Source organism: Pristiophorus japonicus, chromosome 1, assembly GCF_044704955.1.
Source record: "Pristiophorus japonicus isolate sPriJap1 chromosome 1, sPriJap1.hap1, whole genome shotgun sequence".
Lineage (NCBI taxonomy): Eukaryota > Metazoa > Chordata > Chondrichthyes > Pristiophoridae > Pristiophorus > Pristiophorus japonicus.
In genome coordinates, this window is record NC_091977.1 from 179,950,419 (window position 1) to 179,976,665 (window position 26,247).

Below are 26,247 nucleotides of genomic sequence, written 5' to 3' on the forward strand. Positions count from 1 at the left end.
GAATTTGCTGTCCTGATGACAGCGAACTGGCAACCACTCCACAGAGACAGCAATCAGTATAATCTCTCAAGTCAGGGAAACTGACGAAAACTTTGGCTCCTCCGCGGTAATTATGCTGTTAAATACCCCATTAAAAGTTGGAGCCTTTTGTACTGGGCGGAACTGGGGTTTTAACAGTGTTTATGGCCCTAAAAAACTAATTTTAATTTTGTGCAGTGTCAAATTTATCCATTTTAATAAAAATTTAAAATTTTAAAAGACTTTAAAAAATATCTTTTTTTAAAAAGTTTATTCATCTTTATTTCAGATTTTCCATTTTCCCCATGTGAGAACCCCAATCTTTGTTTTGCTCGCTAACATCTTTTAAAAGTTAGGATTTTAGGAGCTTACCTACTTCCTGGTTCACTGTCTGAGAATTCTGTGTTTTGATTAGCTGCTTAGACAGCTTGTTGATGACACAGCAGCTCTTCATTGGGAATCCCCATAATTTCTGTTGATTTCAACAATGTGTTGGAATTCTCGCCACATAAATCGCGAGATCTTTGTGCGAACTTACTACGGGGCCAGCGGCAAATGCCTTTGCTTCGCCGCTGACTGCAAATTACAGGCCATTCGTTTTGTGCAACCTTTGCTTTTATATTTTATGAGTACAGCCATCCCTGTTGAACAGTGTTGGGCCCCTGATGTTGTTCCACACACCCAGTTCTTCTTTTGCAGTACAGCTACATGGGTAACACATGTTTTAACATTACTTTACAATTCAACGAGAATCTATTAGAAGATTGGGAGGTGGAGAGAATCATTTTAGAATTAGAAACATAGAAACATAGAAAATAGGTGCAGGAGCAGGCCATTCGGCCCTTCTAGCCTGCACAGCCATTCAATGAGTTCATGGCTGAACATGCAACTTCAGTATCCCATTCCTGCTTTCTCTCCATACCCCTTGATCCCCTTAGTAGTAAGGACTACATCTAACTCCTTTTTGAATATATTTAGTGAATTGGCCTCAACAACTTTCTGTGGTAGAGAATTCCACAGGTTCACCACTCTCTGGGTGAAGAAGTTCCTCCTCATCTTGGTCCTAAATGGCTTACCCCTTATCCTTCGACTGTGACCCCTGGTTCTGGACTTCCCCAACATTGGGAACATTCTTCCTGCATCTAACCTGTCTAAACCAATCAGAATTTTAAACGTTTCTATGAGGACCCCTCTCATTCTTCTGAACTCCAGTGAATACAAGCCCAGTTGATTCAGTCTTTCTTGATAGGTCAGTCCCGCCATCCCGGGAATCAGTCTGGTGAACCTTCGCTGCACTCCCTCAATAGCAAGAATGTCCTTCCTCAGGTTAGGAGACCAAAGCTGTACACAATACTCCAGGTGTGGCCTCACCAATGCCCTGTACAACTGTAGCAACACCTCCCTGCCCCTGTACTCAAATCCCCTTGCTATGAAGGCCAACATGCCATTTGCTTTCTTAACCGCCTGCTGTACCTGCATGCCAACCTTCAATGACTGATGTACCATGACACCCAGGTCTCGTTGCACCTCCCCTTTTCCTAATCTGTCACCATTCAGATAATAGTCTGTCTCTCTGTTTTTACCACCAAAGTGGATAACCTCACATTTATCCACATTATACTTCATCTGCCAAGCATTTGCCCACTCACCTAACCTATCCAAGTCGCTCTGCAGCCTCATAGCATCCTCCTCGCAGCTCACACTGCCACCTAACTTAGTGTCATCTGCAAATTTGGAGATACTGCATTTAATCCCCTCGTCTAAATCATTAATGTACAGTGTAAACAGCTGAGGCCCCAGCACAGAACCTTGCGGTACCCCACTAGTCACCGCCTGCCATTCTGAAAAGTACCCATTTACTCCTACTCTTTGCTTCCCGTCTGACAACCAGTTCTCAATCCATGTCAGCACACTACCCCCAATCCCATGTGCTTTAACTTTGTACATTAATCTCTTATGTGGGACCTTGTCGAAAGCCTTCTGAAAGTCCAAATATACCACATCAACTGGTTCTTCCTTGCCCACTCTACTGGAAACATCCTCAAAAAATTCTTTGTCAAGCATGATTTCCCTTTCACAAATCCATGCTGACTTGGAACCTATCATGTCACCTCTTTCCAAATGCGCTGCTATGACATCCTTAATAATTGATTCCATCATCTTACCCACTACCGATGTCAGGCTGACCGGTCTATAATTCCCTGTTTTCTCTCTCCCTCCTTTTTTAAAAAGTGGGGTTACATTGGCTACCCTCCACTCCATAGGAACTGATCCAGAGTCAATGGAATGTTGGAAAATGACTGTCAATACATCCGCTATTTCCAAGACCACCAACTTATGTACTCTGGGATGCAGTCCATCAGGCCCTGGGGATTTATCGGCCTTCAATCCCATTAATTTCCCCAACACAATTTCCCGACTAATAAGGATTTCCCTCAGTTCCTCCTCATTACTAGACCCTCTGACCCCTCTTATATCCGGAAGGTTGTTAATGTCCTCCTTAGTGAATACCGAACCAAAGTACTTGTTTAATTGGTCCTCCATTTCTTTGTTCCCCGTTATGACTTCCCCTGATTCTGACTGCAGGGGACCTACATTTGTTTTTACTAACCTTTTTCTCTTTACATATCTGTAGAAACTTTTGCAATCCGTCTTAATGTTCCCTGCAAGCTTCTTCTCGTACTCCATTTTCCCTGCCCGAATCAAACCCTTTGTCCTCCTCTGCTGAGTTCTAAATTTCTCCCAGTCTCCGGGTTCACTGCTATTTCTGGCCAATTTGTATGCCACTTCCTTGGCTTTAATACTAACCCTGATTTCCCTTGATAGCCACGGTTGAGCCACCTTCCCTTTTTTATTTTTACGACAGACAGGAATGTACAATTGTTGTAGTTCATCCATGCGGTCTCTAAATGTCTGCCATTGCCCATCCACAGTCAACCCCTTAAATATAATTCGCCAATCTATCCTAGCCAATTCACGCCTCGTACCTTCAAAGTTACCCTTCTTTAAGTTCTGGACCTTGGTCTCTGAATTAACTGTTTCGTTCTCCATCCTAATGCAGAATTCCACCATATTATGGTCACTCTTCCCCAAGGGGCCTCGCACAACGGGATTGCTAATTAATCCTCTCTCATTACACAACACCCAGTCTAAGATGGCCTCCCCCCTAGTTAGTTCCTCGACATATTGGTCTAGAAAACCATCCCTCATGCACTCCAGGAAATCCTCCTCCACTGTATTGCTTCCAGTTTGGTTAGCCCAATCTATGTGCATATTACAGTCACCCATTATAACTGCTGCACCCTTATTGCATGTACCCCTAATTTCCTGTTTGATGCCCTCCCCAATATCACTACTACTGTTTGGAGGTCTGCACACAACTCCCAATAACGTTTTTTGCCCTTTGGTGTTCTGCAGCTCTACCCATATAGATTCCACATCATCCAAGCTAATGTCCATTCTAACTATTGCATTAATCTCCTCTTTAACCAGCAATGCTACCCCACCTCCTTTTCCTTTTATTCTATCCTTCCTGAATGTTGAATACCCTTGGATGTTGAGTTCCCAGCCCTGATCATCCTGGAGCCATGTCTCCGTAATCCCAATCACATCATATTTGTTAACATCTATTTGCACAGTTAATTCATCCACCTTATTACGGATATACCTTGCATTAAGACACAAAGCCTTCAGGCTTGTTTTTTTAACACCCTTTGTCCTTTTAGAATTTTGCTGTACAGTGGCCCTTTTTGTTTTTTGTCTTGGGTTTCTCTGCCCTCCACTTTTCCTCATCTCCTTTCTGTCTTTTGTTTTTGTCTCCTTTTTGTTTCCCTCTGCCTCCCTGCATTGGTTTCCATCCCCCTGCCATATTAGTTTAACTCCTCCCCAACAGCACTAGCAAACACTCCCTCTAGGACATTGGTTCCGGTCCTGCCCAGTTTACAGGTACATTTTTAAATGGAGCAGCTCTAACTATTACTTTACTCTCTGATGTGTGCCTCTTATCAAGACCTCCCTTCTAGATATCTTCCACCATTAGAAACAATATTTCTATTGTTTTTAACCAAAGCAGCCTTCCAGCCCAGACTTTTCTGTTGAGTTGTTATCTTTGTGAAATCATAGAACCAATAGTAAATATTATTTCAGGCAAAATATGCCTGAATACTGCCAGTGGTGAATTTAAATAAAGACCTTGTTGCCCAGATCAAAAATTATTAGAACTGAGATCTTGAAATATTTCTGTGCATCCATTCACCTGAAGATAAGCTCCTAACTGCTAAGTGAGTACACTGGAAGAACGATGATTAAGTTTGCTTTCACTCTGAGTAGCATTATTAATTTTTGACTTTTTGAATAAAATATCTAAGGCAAAACTTTCTAATACCTATCTCACTAGCAAGACCCTGCACGCAGTGTGTGGCTTTTTGGGAAATCACCAGTGCAATCCCCACGATTTTTTGTCCACTGAAATTGAGACGAAAATTGCTCTGTGCAAACCTCACCAGTGGCTCAGGGTTTTGGAACATTTTGCTCATAAATTACAAAATATACTGTAATCCGGCTAGGGAGTCTTTCACAGCTAAGATTATTTAGGCAGATATAAATTCCTTGTTCAAATTTTAAATAATGTTTAAAAGTGGGGCTAAATCCAAAAGTAGATTAAAAGATAAAAACAGAAAATGCTGGAAATACTAGCAGGTCAGGCAGCATCTGTGGAGAGAGAAACAGAATTAACATTTCAGGTCGAATGACCCTTCGTCAGAACTGGAAAAGGTTAGCGATGTAACAGGTTTTTAAGCAAGTGTCGGGGCAGGGAAAGGGGGAGGGGAGGAATGAACAAAAGGGAAGGTCTGTGATAGGCTGGAAAGCAGAAGAGATTAAGAGACAAAAGGAATGATGGTGCAAGGCAAAATAAGATGTTAATGGACAAGTTAAGAAACAAAAGATGAGTCTAGCTAGGGTGTAAATGTATTTTGCTTTTGTATTAGTAGATTAAGGGGCCTAATTTGTATGTGATTCAGGTCTAGTATATATTGTTGGTAGACATCAAAATGTTAAAACCGATAGAAACTGAATCCATTCAGCAGTCTCAATACAAATGAGTCCAATGAATGTGAGACCTTTAACCTCATGTAGAAATAGTTTGGTAGTAATTAGCCACTAGGGGGCAGCATAATACCTTCATCACATGCAGTGCTGTTTGATCATCAAATTGCAGAAAGTTAGTTGACTGATGAAACAAAACCTCAAAAAAATTGATTATGATCATTTTACACTTGAAACAGGAAAATATTAATTACTAGAAATTGTCACATTTATCCTAGATTAGGATGTTTTGGTGTGGATTTTTCATATGTCTCAATATATATCAAATAATATTTTCTGATCTGCACAGAAATGCTGTTGTGATATTTCATATTGAGTGGAAATGAGCCATGTCAACTCTAGAAAGAAAGGGATATCATAGTTAATGACATTCAAGTGACAGTAAAACCCTTTAAATGTCCATAAAAGTCTTTAACATTTTAGAAATAAAAGAATACCTGACTTATCAGTAACATTATAAACAAATGCCAAAAAAGTTACAAATTCTAATGGCACTGGAAAAGCCAAAACATCCAGAGTTGGTTAAGATGAAAATCCATTGAAGGAACTCGACCCCATCCCCCTTTCCTAGTCACCTCCACCCAATCAGCCCCATCTCCTGCCCTCAACCCCCGGTTGGCCTAGCGACACCCAGTAGGTGGCTGTAGTTCACCGGTGTCATACAAATGAGACCCAAGGCCCAAAATCGATAGATCTCGGGTCTACCCGTTCAGGCACAGGGATTGTTCCCTGCACTCAGTTCGCACTCGCAGGCCTGAGTGAATTAATTTCTACCCCTGAGATTTGAAAGCGATAGGGTTATAGGGACAGTTAAGCGACTAGTTATTCGATTATAGACAGGTAACTATGTCATAGGTCAACCCAATTATAGTGCACAGCTTTCATCACATGACTGTGTAACAGCTTCTAACAATTTCAAAATGTACCAGCAAAAAATCTGCAATGAGTCCCTTTTAATATAGTACTAAACAAATAAGGTCCATATTTTATTAGTGTCAAAGGTAAAGCATCAGAAACAACACCATGGCAAAAGGTACAATTACTGCTGTAATACCAGGCTTCACATCATGTTAGCTACTAACCTAATTGCTGTACCCACACATTCATGGCCCAGGTTAGAAACATCAACATAACATCTTAATTTTATAGTTATTCCAAGATAATGCTCCAAGTCATTCTTCCAAGTATGTCTGCTAATGTCCATTTAAATCAATGGATACTGGCTTAATAGTTCTGTGTCACAAAGCAAAATATGAACATAATCACTGCAGCAAGCCATTGCTTAATGTTATAATCAAACAAACAAAGCAGAGTTTTCAATCAGAAATGATCAACTCTGATCTTCTAATGGGTATTTCATCACGCTGTCCAGAAAGATAAAGCAGTACGCTATTTCATTGTGCTTTGTAAATTTCTTTGCTAAAACTAGTCACATTTTTACTTTAAAATCTTTTATTTGAATATAGTATTTTTCTATCTCAGTAATAGAAGATGTATCACTATGGATATAGTGAATGCTTAAACTTAACCTCAAACTGCATTGCTTTAAGGCAGGCATGTAAAGTATTTTTGACGGTGTCAAGAAGCTTCAGTGTTTGAAGTGATGTCAGATTGCTAACCTTCATTAGGCGTAGTGAAACTCATGACATTCGTGAGATAGTGATGCTGTCTCTTGAAGTGCCCAAATGACCTGGACAGATAGTTTTCCCCAACATCTTCAGAACTTCAGTCATAATGATGGAAGAGCAATATAAACATTACCTCCAGTAGCACAGTTGTCATTTTGTTTAGTCCAGTGATTTTTCTATCACTGACCTATATAGACCCTCCACAAACATTTGGGAAGGTCCAACAGGCAGAAATTAAGTTACAAGCATACAACTTTAAAGCAACTACAGTTTTTAGTGCAATGCAATCAATACAAGCAGACTAGATTCTGAACCTCTAGGAGCCAACGCTATTACTGCTTTTGCTTGAAAAGATTCTGTAACGTTAATCTCCATCCCACTGCCAATCGCGCTTCATACATATCTTTAACTCCTAAATCTTTTAACCCTCCATACTAATGAACATTCATATTTGAATTTCTATTAATGTAAATATCGGAAGTATTCATCATGTATTTTGACTGTTCTGAATAAAATGTTATTACTTCACAACATATAATGTAGAACTCCCAAAAAGCCATTTTTATGCCTCTTACCAATGTGCAGTATTTGTCTGTGCAAACAAAAACTTGTTTAAGTAGTAATATGAAAACAGTAACTCTGGACCCCTTTAAATTGTTTACCATTAACCAGGGCTTTATATCTGTACAGTTTGAAACTTAGCACTTCTCAGGTGTCTATTTGTAAATCTAATGGGGAATTTTCTATGCTGTTAAATAAATGAATTTGAGATTGCAAGCAATATTGAGACTGACAGTGTCATTTAGTTTTCAGTTATTTTTGACATTGTCACCATTCTACGGCAGCTAGAAGCAGTAACACATCTTTGTAGGTCTAAGAGAAAGAAAGACTTGCATTTATATGGCGCCTTTCATGACCACCGGACATCTCAAAGCCCTTTACAGCCAATGAACTACTTTCTGGAGTGTAGTCACTGTTGTAATGTGGGAAACGCGGCAGCCAACTTGACACAGCAAACTCCCACAAATAACAATGTGATATTGACTAGATAATCTGTTTTTGTTATGTTGATTGAGGGATAAATATTGGATAGAACACCAGGGATAACTCACCTGCTCCTCTTCGAAATAGTGCCATGGGATCTTTTATGTCCACTGGAGAGAGGAGATGGGGCATCGGTTTAATGTCTCACCTGAAAGACGGCACCTCCAACAGTACAGTACTGCACTGGAGTGTCAGCCTAGATTTATGTCTACTGCTACTAGCACAGTTGCTTCTGATAAATATTTCAAACCCTTGGCATATATGTACATCTGCGTGAGTGTCCATGCATATTTATATGCACCCAGGTGGGGGCAATCGCCCTCCTCATTCTGTAACTGGTTTGCTTTCCTTCTACAGAGTTTGTACTAGCACTCACTTATCTCAGAGTTCAAATCTCTCCCTGCCTTCTACTCAAAGCCTCAACATCAAGTCAGAACCTGTTTCTCCTCCTAGAGACCGCACCCACACACCCTTGGGATATCCGCAGCACTCGAGGCTCGATGCAGGGCGATCTCCAGTGGATAGTCTGAGCAGCTGTAGCAGTTCCTATGATGGAAGTGACCGAGAGGATCACAGGAATGACTTCCACTCCCCCATCGGACTTACAAGGCCTTCGCCAGACGAAAGGGAAAGTCCGTCTGTCAAGCGGATGAGGCTGTCTGAAGGATGGGCAACATGATAAGATTCTTCAGTAATCTTTTTTCTTGCAGTGTGTGTGTGCGCTACATTACAGGGCAGGGGAGGGAGGGGGAGTTCTACATTATATGTGCCGTGTGTGGAAAATAAGTCAGGTACTCTGTTTTGTAAAAGTACTTTTAACTTGCCTCAGTGATATAAAGTAACGTAAATTGCTGAGAAAACAGCTTTAGCACTTGAGTTGTACAAAGAAAACCCTTGTACAATGTAGATTTAACTGCTAACTCTTTTTCATTGCTGTGCTCCCTTGCAAAATGTATGTTACAATAGATAGTGTCATGTTGCAGGTTCAACGTATTTACATGTAAATAGCAGATTAAAAGGAAACATTTGCCAGAACTGGCAGATCTTTGCTGAGAGAGAAAGAGCAGCTGTTATGCAACAAAAACAAAAAAAAAATTATATATGTATAGGTGGTTGACAGGCCCAGAAATATGGGTGACCATTCTTAACAAAACAAATCAGTCAACTGACATCTCTACACATACTAACAAAAAAAAGCATATCAGTAGAGTATGGCACTCAATAAAATGGATCAAAGTCATTTAAAAGAGGACCATACTTCAACAAAAAAATGGAATATCGTTAATATGTGGAAAAGTCCAAATTCTGGGTCTGTTTAACATTTTAAGTGGATAAAAAAAAGATGTACATTACATTTTGCTTATATTTTCATATGAAAGCAAGAAAAACGTTTGCAAAGCATTTGTGGCTTTTTGTAGTTACCTAAGCCAAAATGTTTTTTTTTCCTGATAGCTTTGCCGGTATTTTAAACAGTCCTAAAAATAATGGAATTGGGCTCTTCATATGGAAGCACTACCCTAAGCCATGAAAAAAACTCCACGCTTTGCTAACCAAGATAACTGTTTTCTCTTTGTAGAGGTTTTGTTTTTGAATTGTGTATTTCTAATTATATAAAAAATAATATTAAGAAAATCTTTTAAAATCTGTGAAATTAACATGCTTGTGTATAGCTTTCTAATATATATTAATTATGGTCATAGCAAACATTGTTTTGGTTATCTTATTAGTGGGGGGGAATGTATTTGTGCATATGCACGTTTAAGTAACTAAATTCTTTAGGTCTCTTCTGCATACCTTTAGCAGAATCAGAGTCGGCTGTGTTCAATTTAAAGAGGTTAACCAGTTGGGAGGACGGGTTTAGTATGCTAAATTTTGTTACTGTTTAGGAATTAAGGCATAGAAAGGAGTGGGGCTGCCTGTCATTTTAGCTACTGGGGTCATTTCAGAAGGACCTTGGTGTCTAGGCTAATTTTGCTACAGTACATTCAGTTGCTAATTCGTAATTCTGAGCATTGTGGTGAAAATGCTGATCTATTCTTAACCTAATCTGAATACTTGGCAAAATTAGTCAATTCAGTTTATTTGGATTTTTATGTTTTCTAAACAGAAATTTTTGAATCTGAAAAATTACCAGCAGATTTTGTCACTGATACATTTTAAAGTATTTTTTTTAAAGAGTGTTTTTAAAGATTGTGAAAGAAAATGTAACTTTTCTCAATCATAGCCCCTGACCACAACCTAATCGAGATGCGTTTGTGTACATGTTCTTATTTAGTTCTGTATCAGGTCCATTTAATGCTAAATGGTCTTTGGAAGCTAACTCACACTTAAAGCTTCAATCCCAGTTAACTTTCATGCCTTCACATCTTCATTGTGGTGTGTTTATGTTTTAATAAAAAGCAATTCCCACTAATGACCCAGTATATAAATGAATGTCAGGCAGCCACAGGTTTCTAACAGTATTTTAATTCTACAACTTAACAAAAATTAAATAATCAATTTCATTGTTGATCGAACTAATAGCAAAATAGCATGCTAACAGCAAATCAATATTCACAATTTAAAAAAAAATGAATTGAGAAGCACAACTTCATTCATAATGGGTCACTCCTTTCTGTACCTACAACCCTCTACTCACTGTTATCCAAATGTTATAATTTTGCTGTATGTTTGACCACAGAGCTAATTCTGAGTTAGCATATAATTATACAGTACTGTGGTTTTAAGAATTATTGGGGCAGAGCCCCTTGTATATTCTCATTTACTCCCACAACCCATTGGCTAACAGATTTAGGCAATGTTCTTTACTGCGAGGCAAAAAAATGTCAGTGGCACTTTCTTGGGGGCACTTAAGTTATTTTCTGTTTTATAAAACTCGTGAACATCAAAAAGGCTTGTTACTATTCTACGCAGAAGTGAGAGCAAAGTCATTTACTGATATCTTGATGTTTGCAATACATTACTGCTGCCAGTAACTTGAGTTGACATATCAGAGCCAGCAGATGTCATACAGTAAGAGCTGAGATAGTGAAAATATCAGCAAACCAGATCAGCTTTGACAGAATATTCTGCAAAATCCACTTTTCTACCTCTAAAAGACAGAGTTTTATGATAAGTGGGGTACCCCAATGTTGCCCCAGTGAAATATTTTTAAAAGCCCTAGAAAATGGTCTCACCATCAAAATATACAGCATTCAGGAAAGGTATTCTTCAGAAGAAAATCAGCTAGATAACTCAATTCAGTATATTAAAATTTTTTTGAAAGTTTATTTTTAAAAGTCTGACAATATATTTATTTATAGTTGGCCATTAAAATAGTCTTTTTTTAAATGGAAACTTCAAGCAAGAAATAGGCTTTGTACACACACCACCGCTTACCAACCTCCGTAAAGTATACCTTGTAGGTCCGGCTTTACTAGAAACACACTTAACAATTAAAAACAAAAGTGTTCCTGAAAACCACTTTGTTGCTCGAAAAAGACTATTGCCTAAAAAAATAAATAAAATATGAGTGCTTCAACTGTTATTGTTTGTGCCATCTGCTGTGTATAATGTGGCATTTTTCACCTGACACTGGTTTCCTGCCACTGCAGAGTTCTGGAAAGACTGATCAAATAATGTTTAGTTAGAGTGCTTCAAGTGTAGAGTAATGATAAAGGCTTTTGTTAATATTTTAACCAAAGACGTGGAGCAATCCAGGCGGTTAGCCACAGTTTTGCAAATATGCTTCTCTAATTGTTTTCTGTTTTATTTTTTAGTTCAGGTATTATATATATTATACTTTCCCTGTTCATACCTCAAATTCGTCCATACCTCAAAACAGTTTAAAGAGGTCAGTTAATTAAGCAATTAAATACGGTACCGGTGCTCTATATGAAGGAACTGTTATAAACTGTAGCCCTCGATTGCTTTAGAAAGACTATTATTATTGACCTGAAACATACTTGGATTGCTCCAGCTGGTTTGCTGTTATTTTTTCCTGAGGATTTGTTTCCATTATACAATAGTAATACAAAACGATTGCTTGTAAATGGGGGAAATGTGGACGTTTGCAGCAAAAATAAAGAGGCTCACAGCGGCATAAGCTGGACTTTGTCGCCACTTGATGACAAAAAGATGTTAATAACTAAGTTAAACTACATCTATGTATCTCAAGGGACTTAATTCAGCTGTCTGTAGTGAAAATTTTTATGGGAAAATTCAAGTTTCTCTCGCTGGAAATAAGGTATAATTTGTATTTTGCAGACAAATCAGTAAAGTTACTGGCTTTCATAGTGCTTTGATGTCGCTGTGTGATTTCTTTTTCTTTCACATGCAAATAAGGTTACACTTCTGTTAAATTATTAACAACTTTTTCATCGGTATAGGTTAATATAGGTATAGAATCAGAACTTCACAGGGTCTATTGATGTGAACTGCAGTTTGGTATTCAGCTGTTTGTTTGGTATCTGGATGTATCTACATACATTTAAATACAGAACACCGTATACTTTCACACCATGAAATGTTCTGTTTTCTACAATGGATTACATAGGATTACATAGGATAAACTGCACAGAAACATGCCATTTGGCCCAACCAGTCCATGCCAGCGTTTTATGCTCCACTCAAGCCTCCTCCCGTCTTTCCTCATCTAAATCTATCCGCAGAACCCTCTATTCCCTTCTCTCATACGCTTGTCCAGCCTCCCCTTAAATGCATCTATACTATTCGCTTCAACCACTCCCTGTGGTAGCGAATTCCACATTCTCACCATTCTTTGGGTAAAGAATTTTCTACTGAATTCCCTAATGGATTTCTTGGTTACTATCTTATATTGATGGGCTCTAGTTGGGGTGGAGTGTAAAACGTTGCAATGCATGGGGTATCTCAGTTGTGTGGGGCGGATGCTCTTTACCTTTCCACCATTGTTCATAGATTTATATGTAACCTTCAGTGCTGCTGACTGAGGGCCGTGCGGCTCTTTGTCGGCTGGCGCGGACACAATGGGTCAAAATGGCCTCCTTTTGCGCTGTAGATTTCTATGTTTCTTATGCTCTTCCCCACAAGTGGAAATGTTCTCTCTATATCCACTCTTATTAAAACCTTTCATAATTTTAAAGACCTCTATTAGGTCACCCCTCAGCCTTCTTTTTTCAAGAGAAAAGAGACCCAGCCTGTTCATCCTTTCCTGATATTTACATATACCCTCGCTGGTATCATCATTGTAAATTTTATCTGCACCCTCTCCAGTGTCTCTATATCCTTTTTATAATATGGCGACCAGAACTGTACGCGGTACTCCTCAGTGTGGTCTATCCAGGGTTCGATACATATTTAGCATAACTTCCCTACTTTTCAATTCTATACCTCTAGAAATAAACCTTAGTGCTTGGTTTGCTTTTTTTATGGCCTTGCTAACCTGTGTCTCAACTTTTAGCGATGTACTAATGTGTTATAATGCCACTAGAGTTTCAAAGAACACAAGGTTTTCTACTTCTGCGTGTATTTAAATAAATTCATGTCAAATCAACTAGCATCTGCTGCATGACAATTTGAAAACTGCATCAAATTTGCCACAGTTATCCATCAAACTGATTCAAGCACATATGGAACATTTCAAAAATTCATAGTTTGTAGTTTTTGATTTGAACCTCCCTTCTGTCAAAGGGAAAAAAACTATTGTGTTATTCTTAGCCATTAAGTTGCAGGCTTGAATTAGGTACAGTTGTCAATTCTATTTTATAGAAAGGACTTCCCAATGGATTTTCATCTGAACCGTTTATATGGGAGTGAGGAAAGGGAAGGAAGAGTTCAAATTTGGAGTGATAGTGCAGAATTTGAGGAATAGGACTTCAAAGAGCAGTTTCAATATAAATTTATTTTGGCATAAACCAGATTTATTAAAGCATCTCATTAAAATTAGGGAAGAAAGATGTACCTGCAACCAAACATTAATTTTCTCACATATTTTAACTTGAAAATGGTGTAGTAAGAATGTTTGTTCTTGTTGCAGGTCCACTGGTCTAGATTTTGTACCTCAGGTAGAATTGAATCTTATGGTTGAAAATACAACCCATTGGAGTATCCAATGATGCAAGTTTCCAATGTTTACTATACTTATGCATTGAGCAGGGTCTGCCCTACTTTGTTCTAGTTGTCCCTTGAATAAAAACAGAAATGATTCCCAAGAAATTAGAGATTTTACTAGTGACACCTCCTTAGTAGAAAATATGTAATTAAAATCTGGGGCATAATCCAAAAATATCACAGTACCACATTATAGCTCACTAATAGTTAACTGGAATAAATGAATATGGCATGATTTCTCTGCAGAGACTGCTTTATAAAACTAATCAGAATCCAGACAGAGAACGAGAGAGTTTGAATCTTTTGAAACTTGCCCAGTTTTGATCTATTCACATTCAGAAGGCATATTTAGCTGGTGAGGTCAGTGCAATGTTAGGTCTATGGCCCCAAGTTTCCACATGATTTGCTCCTGATTTTTAGGAGCAACTGGTGTAGAACGGAGTATCTTAGAAATCGGAATTCTCGTCATTTAGTTTGCTCCAGTTCTAGTCAGTTAGAACAGTTTCACTTTGGAACAGAATTTTTTTTTCAAAAGGGGGCGTGTCCGGCCACTTACGCCTGTTTTCAAAGTTTCGTCAGTGAAAACTTACTCCAAACTAACTTAGAATGGAGTAAGTGAAGATTTTTGTACGCTCGAAAAAACCTTGTCTGCACTTTAGAAAATCAGGCGTAGGTTACAAATCAGGCGTAGGGAATGGGGGGGGGGGGGGTTTAAAGGGAAGTTTACAAACATTAAACACTTCAGTTTTACAAATAAAGAGCCATCATCAATAAATCAACCAATAAATCAATCAAAAAAAATTAATAAGAAATATATATATATTTTTTTAAATCAATAAATAAAACATTTTCTACTTACCGACTGCAGCACCGGGAGCCCTCCAACAGCGTGCTGGGATGCCCCCCACCCCCCCCCAGTGTGTCTCTGTCAGTGTCTCTATCTCTCTGTCTGTCTGTGTGTGTCTCTCATTCTCTGTCTGTCAGTGTCTGTGTTTCTGACAGCGAGGGGAGGGGGAGGAGGGGGGTAGCAGAGGGAGGGAAGGGGGAGAAGGGGGAGGGATGGGGGAGAAGGGGAGAAAGGAGATGGGGGGGAAGGAGATGGGGGGAGGGGGGAAGGAGATGAGGGGAGGGGGGGAAGGAGAAGGGGGAGGGAGGCTGAACAGGTAGGTGGCGTTGGGTCAGGTCGGGGGGGTGGTGGGAGGGAGGTCGGTTCGGTTCGGGTTGGGGGGAGGGAAGGAGAGGGAGGTCAGGTCGGGGGGAGGGAGGTCAGGTCGGATCCAGTCCGGGGGGGGGGGGGAAAGCGGGAGTCGGGGGCGGGGGGGGGGAAGCGGGAGTCGGGTCGGGTCTGCTCTGGGGGCGGGGGGGAGGGGGAAGCGGGAGTCGGGTTGGGTCCGGAGGGGGGGGGGGGGAAGCGGGATCGGGTCCGGTCCAGGGACGGGGTGGGGGGGGGGGGAAGCGGGAGTCGGGTCGGGTCCGGGGGCGGGGGGGGATGCGTGAGTCGGGTCGGGTCCGGAGGCGGCGGGGGGGGGGGGGGAGAGGCGGGAGTCTGGTCGGTGTCGGGTCCGGTCCGGAGGCGGGAAGCGGGAGTCGAGTCAGGTCAGGAGGAAGCAGGAGCTGGCCGTGGGAGGAGCCTTATTCACGCAGCCCCAATGAGGCCATTCGGCCAGGGCTAGGGGCTGCGTGCTTCGGGCCCCTCCCACACAGTTTCGGGCACCTGGAGCTACTGGCTACTGCACTTGCGCGCCCACTGTAGCGTGCATGTGCAGAGGTCCCGGCACTGTTTTCGGCGCAGGGACCTGGCTCCGTCCCCTACAGCTCCTGCTGCACTGCGCCGAGGGCCAGAGGACCTACAGGGAGATGGAGAATCTGGAGGGGTTTTTTAGGCGCACTTTGGCGCGAAAAACGGGCGTCCAGGTCGGGACTGCGCCGTTCTAGGCGCGGCTCGAAACTTGGGCCCATAAAAACAGAGGGAAAGCGCATCAAAGATTCTTGAATTGGCACCATCTCTTATGCTAATTCATTCCTTCCCAGGATCTCAAAACTGGCAACCTTTAATTCGCTCAACCTTACTTTCTTCTTAAAGGCTTGAGGCTTTTAAAAGTCAAAATTGACATAATCTAATCACTACTTCCTGATTTGCCTTATTTTCTCATCTCTTCTGACACATCTGTGCGGACTGATGTACCTTTTCTATAAGAACAGCAATGAGTGATTCAAATAAATATTTAAAAGTTGTAGATACTGCAGAGAGGTAAAATGTAAATAATTTGATAAGAATGAAATTTTGTGCAGGGATAGCAGTGAAAAACCCTCTTGTTGTGGAAGGTTGAAAAATTGGAACAACTTGATGTTTCATAAAGCATGGAAACCCCTTCAGTGAATTTACAAGTTTACAGTCTCCTGCTCCAATAGTCATTACCTTATCTACATTAAGGAGTCCTTCAGAACCATTAAGAGAAGAGACAAAGTGCACTGTGCACTCTTCAATGACGACAAAGGGCCACTGTTGGTTAAGTTTGCAGGATGCATCTAAACAATGCTCCTTCATGGGTTACAGTGGAAAGGTTCCTTTTAGCCCATGTGTCAGATTCGGGACCAAGCTATGAGGCGGCTTTGTGGCAAAATGGGAAAATAATTCCAGTTTGAATATCCATTGCAGCAGGAAGATTGCCAACAGAATCCTAAGCTTCCTCCTGTAGAAGTGAAGGTATTTGGTGTGCAAGAAACTCATACTTGACACAGTCTTGGGATGGGGGTAGGCCATTTAGGACTGAGATGGGGAAAAATTTCTTCACTCAGAGAGTTGTTAACCTGTGAAATTCCCTGCCACAGAGAGTTGTTGATGCCAGTTCATTGGATATATTGAAGAGCGAGTTAGATATGGCCCTTACAGCTAAAGGGGTAAGGAGAGAAAGCAGGAAAGGGGTACTGAGGGAATGATCAACCATGATCTTATTGAATGGCGGTACAGGCTCGAAGGGCCGAATGGCCTACTCCTGCACCTATTTTCTATGTTTCTATACTACTCATGGCGATGAAGACAACAGGATCCTGGAAAAGGTGGGTCATTTGAGTAATTTCACCACATTTTCTGCTGGGTTTTTCCTGTTGGCTCCATTTTTTTTAAACCAGAAATGTTGGGCATCAAGGAGATAGTGTCAGCCTACTTGTTCCATCATGTCTGTCAAAGGAACAACTATGTTAATTTTTGAAAATGTGTGCACCCGTGCAACATGGTGGAAGGGGTGCATATTTTCAACCAGCCGTCGACCACAGGCAACAATGTTGATGCCAGTAAGTGTGTGATCCTCAAGGAAGAAGAATATTTACTGCACAAGGCCTTCTGGAAACTGGTGGATCTGGATCCTAGCCTACCCCCAATTTATGGCAGGAATATGCTGAAACGGCCACAGATATTTATCCCGTGGATGATTCTGTGCATTCTACAAAATTATTACAGCCTTGTGGCTGCGGAGCATGCTCATCCACATTATCCACACTAACCAGTCGTACACAGCAATATCTATCTGCTCCATGACCTAATTCATCATTCCCAGAGAACTGAACTGGCAATCACTTTCTCTTTTTAAGTTTTTAAGTTCTTTTCGGCTAAGTATTTCATAGTCCATAAAATAGAGCGTAAAAGCTGATTGGTGAGTATCTGCTGATTGTGTTTTGCTAAGTTTTAAAGTTTATTTCTGCTGGGTAGTTCCGAGTCTATTAACTAGAGGCAGGGCAGGGCAACTCAATCCCGTGGAGTGCGCATCTTGTGCCAAGTGGGAAATCCTTCGCATAGCCTGGATGACCATGTCTGCAGGAAGTGTCACCAGCTGCAGCAACTTGAGTTCTGCGTTTCGGAGTTTGAGCGGCGGCTGGAGTCACTGGTGCATCTGCGAGACTGAGAATTTCGTGGATAGTACATTTCTAGAGGTGGTCAGCCCGCAGCTTAAAAGTGTGCGGCCAGCGAGGCAATGGGTGACGACCAGACAGAAGAGGATTAGGCAGGTAGTGTAGGAGTCCCCTGAGTCCATCTCGCTCTCCAACCAGTATTCTGTTCTGAGTACTGGTGAGGGCGATGGTGTCTTTGTGGAGTAGGGAATAAGGCAGATAAGCTGAGAGCACAGATGGACACTTGGGTGTATGATATTATAGCTATTACTGAGACATGGCTGAAAGAAGGGCAGCTATGGCAGCTCAACATTCCTGGTTACAGGTTTTTCAGAGGGGATAGAAAGGGGGTGGGGATAAAAAAAAGGAGGGGGGGTCGCAGTATGAATTAAAGAAACAATTGCAGCTGTGAGAAGGGATGATATGCTCGAGGGGTCATCAAACAAGGACATATGGGTTGAATTGAAAATCAAAATAGGGGCAATCATACTACTGTACTATAGACCCCCGAACAGTCAGAGGGCGATAGAAGAACAAATATGTGGGCAAATTGCTGCAAAATGCAAAAACTATAGAGCTGTAATAGTGGGGGATTTCAACTCATCATCATCATCATAGGCAGTCCTTCGGAATTCAGGAAGACTCGCTTCCACTCCTGAAGTGAGTTCTTTGGTGGCTGAACAGTCCAATACAAGAGCCACAGACTCTGTCACAGGTGGGGCAGGTAGTCGTTGAGCGTGGGACTGGTTTGCCGCACGCTCTTTCCACTGCCTGTGCTTGATTTCTGCACGCTCTCGGCGTTGAGACTCAGTGCTCAGCGCCCTCCCGGATGCACTTTCTCCACTTAGGGCAGTCTTTGGCCAGGGACTCCCAGGTGTCAGTGGGGATGTCGTACTTTATCAGGGAGGCTTTGAGGGTGTCCTTGTAACGTTTCCGCTGCCCACCTTTGGCTCGTTTGCCGTGAAGGAGCTCCGCGTAGAGCACTTGCTTTAGGAGTCTCGTGTCTGGCATGTGATTTCAACTACCCTAATATTAACTGGGGAAAAAGTAGTGTGAATGGTACAGAGGATGCGGAATTCCTAAAGTGCATTCAGGAGAACTTCTTTAGCCAGTATGTAAAAAGCCCAACAAGGGAGGAGGCGGTTCTGGACCTGGTTTTGGGGAATGAAGAGAGGCGGGTGAAAGGGGTTTCAGTGGGAGAGCATTTTGCTGCTAGTGATCATAATTCAGTAAGATTTAGGGTAGTTATGGAAAAGGACAAAGGGGGACCAGGAAAAAAGTTCTCAATTGTGATAAAGCCAATTATGCTGAGCTGAGATGTGATTTAGCCAAATTGGACTGGAAATGGCTAATTGATGGGAAATCAGTGTCAAAGCAGTGGGAGGCATTCAAGGAGGAGATCCTGAGGGTACAGAGCAAGTATGTTCCCTTAAAGAAAAAGTGTGAGACTAACAAATATAGAGTCCCCTGGATGTCAAGGGCCATACAGGGTAAGATAAAGAAATAAAGGGAAGCTTATGACAGATACCGAGAATTCAATAATGCAGAAACTCGAGGAGTTAAAAAAAAGTGCAGGGGTGCAATTTAAAAAGATATCAGGAAAGCAAAGAGAGAGCACGAGAGAATGTTGGCAAGTAAAATCAAGGAAAACCCAAAGATGTTTTATAAATACATTAAGAGCAAGAGGATAACTGGAGAAAGAGTGGGGCCTATTAGAGACCATAAAGGAAATCTGTGCGTGGAGGCAGAAGACGTGGGTATGATTCTTAATGAATACTTTGCATCTGTTTTCACAAAAGAGAGGGGTGATGCAGACTTTGCAATGAGGGAGGAGTAGTGTGAAATTAATATTAGACGAGATAAACATGGTGAGAGAGAAAGTGGATAAATCCCCAGGCTCGGATGAAATGTATCCCAGGCTGTTAAGAGAAGCAAATGAAGAAATAGCAGAGGCTCTGACCATCATTTTCCAGTCCTCTCTGGCTACAGGTGTGGCGCCAGAGGACTGTAAATGTTATATCTTTGTTTAAAAAGGGAGAAAGGGATAGACCGAGTAATTACTGACCAGTCAGCCTAACCTCAGTGGTGGGAAAATTATTAGAAAAAATTCCTAAGGAACAGGATAAATATTCATTTGGAAAGACATGGATTAATCAAGGACAGTCAGCATGGATTTGTTAAGGGAAGGTCATGTCTGACTAACTTGATTGAATTTTTCGAGGAGCTAACCAGGAGGGCCGATGAGGGCAGTGTGTATGATGTAATGTATATTGATTTTAGCAAAGCTTTTGATAAAGTCCCACATGGCAGACTGGTGATGAAAGTAAAAGCCCATGGCATCCAGGGCAAAGAGGCAAGCTGAATCCAAAATTGGCTCAGAGGCAGGAAGCAAAGGGTAATGGTTGATGGGTGTTTCTGTGACTGGAAGGCTCAGTGCTGGGTCCCTTGCTTTTTGTGATATAAGAACATAAGAAATAGGAGCAGGAGTAGGCCACCTGGCCCCTCAAGTCTGCTCCGCCACTTAATAAGATAATGGCTAATCTGATCATGCACTCAACTTCACTTCCCCGCCCGCTCCCCATAACCCCTTATTCTCTTATTAGTTAAGAAACTGCCTATATCCGCCTTAAATATATTCAATGACCCAGCCTCCACAGCTCTCTGGGGCGGAGAATTCCATAGATTTACAACCCTCAGAGAAGAAATTCCTCCTCATCACAGTTTTAAATGGGTGATCCCCTTATTCTAAGATTATGGGCTAGACCTATTATTTTTGCATGTATTCCACCCACTTAACGTCCATTTTAATGCTCAAATGAGGTATAACACCCATATATCGCCAATTTAGCCACAAAATGAAAACTAACGACCATTTCTCGGTCACTTATTGCCGTGTGTTACTTTCGGCATGAACTTAACGCCTATAAAAAAATAATACCGCCCACCCACCTCTTTTAGGGGGGAAAGATCAGAATGGGTGAAACTAACGTCCATAATATCGCCCAGCGTTACTTTCGGCACGTAATTAACGCCGAGATTTAATAATACCGCCCGCCCACTTTTTTTTGTTGTAAAGATCACATTTGCCGAAACTACCGCCCAGAAAATCGGCCAGCATTACTTTCGGCATCTCGCCGACAATATCGTTCGCCGAAAAAACTGTTGTGTAAAAGTTGCTCTCATGGACTAATCACAGAGGTATCGACGCCATTTTCTAAATCACAGTTCGCATCATTTATACGGCTGTTTCAACTTCGGGGGAATTTGGATGTACTCTGGAATTCTTTTAAGGTGATGTGAACATCTGAACAAACATCTTATCATACTGTAGATGATTGGAATTTACTTTAGGTGTCTTAGTGGGGACATTTATTGTTTGTGAACAATCGGTATAATATTGATAGTTATTGGAATAGGGTCTGTCATTTCTCAGCCTGTCTTGATGAGTACGCACATGCTGCAGACTAGAGATGGCAGAACATATATTCAACAGCATTATGTGCCCAATCTAAGACATGCCAGACATTACACACCCCCCCCCTCCCACCCCACCCGTACTTAAAGGGAGAAGCGGTCTTAGCTCAACTTGTCCGATAACACCTGCCTTAGGAGACTGTGCTTCCACAAGGAGGTTATCAGTGAGATATGCCAGCTCATCGGTGGCGATCTGCAGCCTGCCAGCACCATCAGGACCGCACTGTCGAGGTCAAGGTCACCGCGGCACTTTCGTTCTGCGCGTTAGGTTCCTTTCAGGCCTCAGCTGGTGACATTTGCGCTATATCTCAGCATGCCACACATTGCTGCATTAGACAGGTCACTGAAGCCCTTTACGTAAGCAGGATAGATTTTATCAGCTTCCCTATGACTAGGGAAGGTCAGACTGAGAGAGCTTTAGGATTCTACCGAATTGCTAACTTCCCCAAGGTGCAGGGAGCAATAGACTGTTCGCACATCGCGATGCGGGTGTCTTTTCAGGATGCAGAGGTTTTTAGGAACTGCAAGGGATTCCACTCCCTGCATATGCAACTCGTTGTCGACCACCAGCAAATAATTATGGCAGCGAATGCCAAAGTTCCAGGCAGCATCCATGATGCTCACATCCTGCGTGAGAGCACTGTATCTGCTATGTTTACCAGTCAGCCACAAGGTCAATGCTTGATGACAAAGGATATGGCCTCGCCACCTGGCTGATGTTCCTCCCCGCGTGAAACCCAAACTGAGGCCGAGAAGCTTTACAACGAGAGCCACAGAACCACTCACAATATCGTCAAGAAAACCATTGGAGTGCTTAAGCAGCACTTTAGATACCTGGGCCACTCGGGAGAAGAGCTCCAATACCACCCTGAGCAGGTAGCTAAATGTGTGGTGGTGTGCTTCATGCTGCACAACCTGGCTATCAGGAGGGGACAAGAATTGCCAGAAGGGACTGACGGTCCATCTCAGGAGAGAGAGGAAGAGGAGGACGAGGAGGTGAACGCTGACCTCGGGCCAGACAATCAGGCTGACGCTGAAACCATACCCCCGCCCCCCTCTAGACCGCAGGAAAGGGCCTGTGGTGGCTACATAGCTGCAAGACTCTTACATCAGCAGCTCATAAATGAGTGCTTTGCTTGAAAGAACATTGTTGTTATTTACAAAGCTGCAATTGCTGGGTGTGCAGGTCATACATCAATGGTGTGCATCACCTTGGTGACAGTTAAAGTTTAAGTTGATTCAAGTTAAGTGTAATTATGCTCTTTCATGTTAAGGAATCACCAGTGTGTAACGGTGCAGTTATTTGAGACAATGCACAACAAGGTTATGTTAAATAAAAAACATTTAATCTAACCATTTGGTTGAATTCATAATTATAACTGTAAAAAACACCCCACCCCACCCCACCCCCACCCCCGCCACACCCCACAACAAATTTATCACATTTACATAATTTGAATGGTCACCATTTCCAGCAAAACAGAACACAAATGCAAACCAGCCCCTTGCCCCTTCCCCCGACTCTCCCACCAAAATACCACAAACAACATAAAAATATGCCAAAGTCAACACCTACGACTGTGCACCTCACTTTCCTTCCCCCCACCCCCAAACCCACCCCCCACCCCTCCACTTCTCCCCACATCGACCCCTTCCCCTCCTGATTCCAAGCCACCTGGCCGAGGAGCTCCTCGGGCACTGCTTCATTGGGGTGGATAACGGCAGAACCGCTGCTTGGACGGATACGGGAAAGGATGGTCCCGAGGTGGGAATGTTCTCCCGGCCAAAAGCAAGATATTCCTCCTGGCTCTCATGTGTCATTGGCAATGGGGGTGCGGCACCTTGGGGTGCAGTGCTGTACTCCGGGGCCACTGGGAGGTCTCTGCCACCAGTGTTCCTGGCTATCAGCTCCAGGGCCTCCGCGATCCACGGCACGTACTCCGCCATGGCCCTAGAAATAGTAGATGCATTGGTGGTCATTTTCCAAAATTCCATGGACTCTGGATCAGTATCTATGGATTGGAGGGTAGCTAATGTAACCCCACTTTTTAAAAAAGGAGGGAGAGAGAAAACGGGTAATTATAGACCGGTTAGCCTGACATTGGTGGTGGGGAAAATGTTGGAATCAATTATTAAAGATGTAATAGCAGCGTATTTGGAAAGCAGTGACAGGATCGGTCCAAGTCTGCATGGATTTATGAAAGGGAAATCATGCTTGACAAATCTAGAGTTTTTTGAGGATGTAACTAGAAGAGTGGATAAGGGAGAACCAGTGGATGTGGTGTATTTGGACTTTCAAAAGGCTTTTGACAAGGTCCCACACAAGAGATTAGTGTACAAAATGAAGGCATATGGTACTGGGGGTAATGTATTGACATGGATGGAGAACTGGTTGGCAGACAGGAAGCAAAGAGTGGGAATAAACGGGTCGTTTTCAGAATGGCAGGCAGTGACTAGTGGGGTGCCGCAAGGTTCAGTGCTGGGACCCCAGCTATTTACAATATACATTAATGATTTAGACGAAGGAATTGAATGTAATATCTCCAAGTTTGCAGATGACACTAAGCTGGGTGGCAGTGTGAGCTGTGAGGAGAATGCTAAGAGGCTACAGGGTGACTTGGACAGGTTAGGTGAATGGGCAAATGCATGTATAATGTGGATAAATGTGAGGTTTTCCACTTTGGTGCCAAAAACAGGAAGGCAGATTATTATCTGAATGGTGACAGATTAGTAAAAGGGGAGGTGCAACGAGATCTGGGTGGCATGGTACATCAGTCACTGAAGATCGGCATGCAGGTACAGCAGGCAGTAAAGAAAGCAAATGGCATGCTGGCCTACATAGCGAGAGGATTTGAGTATAGGAGCAGGGAGGTCTTAATGCAGTTGCACAGGGTCTTGGTGAGTCCACACCTTGAGTATTGTGTGCAGTTTTAGTCTCCTAATCTGAGGAAGGACATGGTTGCTATTGAGGTTGATAGATTGAGTAGACTGGGTCTTTACTCATTGGAGTTCAGAAGGATGAGGGGTGATCTTATAGAAACATTTAAAATCATGAAAGGGAGAGACAAGATAGAGGCAGAGAGGTTGTTTCCACTGGTAGGGGAGATTAGAACTAGGGGGCACAGCCTCAAAATACGGGGGAGCCAATTTAAAACCGAGTTGAGAAGGAATTTCTTCTCCCAGAGGGTTGTGAATCTGTGGAATTCTCTGCCCAAGGAAGCAGTTGAGGTTAGCTCATTGAATGTATTCAAGTCACAGATAGGTAGATTTTTAACCAATAAGGGAATTAAGGGTTACGGGGAGAGGGCGGGTAAGTGGAGCTGAGTCCACGACCAGATCAGCCATGATCTTATTGAATGGCGGAGCAGGCTCGAGGGGCTAGATGGCCTACTCTTGTTCCTAATTCTTATGTTGTTATGTTCTTATGAGGGAAATGCAGTGAAGGTTCACCAGACTAATTCCCGGGATGGCAGGACTGACATATGAAGAAAGACTGGATCAGTTAGGCTTATACTCACTGGAATTTAGAAGAATGAGAGGGGATCTCATAGAAACATATAAAATTATGACGGGACTGGACAGGTTAGATGCAGGAAGAATGTTCCTGATGTTGGGGGAAGTCCGGAACCAGGGGTCACAGTCTAAGGATAAGGGGTAAGCCATATAGGACCGAGATGAGGAGAAACTTTTTCACCCAGAGAGTAGTGAACCTGTGGAATTCTCTACCACAGAAAGTTGTTGAGTCCAGTTTGTTGGATATATTCAAGAGGGAGTTAGATGTGGCCCTTACGGCTAAGGGGATCAGGGGGTATGGAGAGAAGGCAGGGGTGGGGTACTGAAGTTGCATGATCAGCCATGATCATATTGAATGGCGGTGCAGGCTCGAAGGGCCGAATGGCCTGCTCCGGCACATATTTTCTATGTTTCTATGTTTCTATGGTGGCAGACATGCTGGCCAGCTGGAGGGATATGCTCCCCATTGTCTGTTGGATCTGCTGACCTCTGTCAACACTCCTCCTGGACAAGTCTACCATGTCCCCGCTCAGATCTGCCGCTTGTGGAGCAGACCTGCCGCGTTGAACCAACCTCCGCTTGGTCGGCGCCGTCCTGCAGCCACCTGGGATGCCCTGTGGCAAGGTGCTTGGGCCCGGTATCTCCATGGTGGATGTGGGAATGGCCACAGGAGCACTAGATGTCATCGGTATCAAACGGATTATGGAGGTTGAGGATGCACGCTCCTCAAAGTCGGCACTGTCATCTGTTGAGAAGGGACCCAACAGATGCACGGGCGAGAATCGGTGCTCCTCAGCACCAGATGGAGGATCATCCGGCGAGTCCATTCCCGTGCCCCCACCTTCTGGGCTCGGTGTTCTTACCTGGGGCCACGCTGCTGGCTGAGCTACAAAACATAAATGAGGTTATATTAGAGGAGAAGGGGGTGCTAGGGTCACAAGGTAATTCCAGCGCCACACACAGCATATGCACGACAAAAGCAACACCACTATCAAGATCATCAGAAACATCACTTTTCATGACCATTCACCAAATTCTGCATTGCAATGATTCTCATGAGGACATTATTATTTAGAGAAGAATTTTATGATTCATTTATCATATAATATTGGTCGGATTGAATGGGTGTAGCATCTATTGACTTTACATCACGCAATGGTGTATACTTTACTCACGTGGCATCACATCAGGTTCTGCAGCCGAATGTGTGGGCGACCGGGGGTGGGTCCCCTCTAGTGCCAACACCTGCTCCTCGATGTCGGTGAGGTCGCTGATGACTGGTGGCCCCCCCACCCATTCGCCTCTGCTCGGCCCTATTCCTTGAAAGCTTCTTCTGTAAAAGGTAACAACAACACGACATGGCATAAGATCATTGCATGATATCATTGCTAGGTACTGTCACAGAGACTGATACAACACATAACTGACAGATGTAATCATGATTATAATGAAAATTATCATTCTTTACCTAAAGACGTACACCGTGACCTCAAGCTTTGACTACAAC

At 42.6% G+C, this 26,247-nt stretch overlaps 1 protein-coding gene across 9 annotated transcripts in view; it reads left to right on the top strand.

Annotated features, from left to right (window-relative positions):
• The window catches only part of mef2cb (myocyte enhancer factor 2cb), a 352,227-nt gene extending 340,154 nt beyond the window's left edge, over positions 1-12,073 (top strand). For 7 of the 9 annotated variants that reach the window (XM_070885140.1, XM_070885149.1, XM_070885203.1 and 4 more), the window contains one exon: positions 8,154-12,073. In XM_070885140.1, the coding sequence (XP_070741241.1) occupies positions 8,154-8,475 (322 nt within the window). In that variant the 3' untranslated portion in view covers positions 8,476-12,073. The remainder of the gene's footprint in view (positions 1-8,153) is intronic. The other 2 variants (XM_070885185.1, XM_070885193.1) reach the window with 1 other exon arrangement.
• Positions 12,074-26,247: the final 14,174 nt, after the last annotated feature.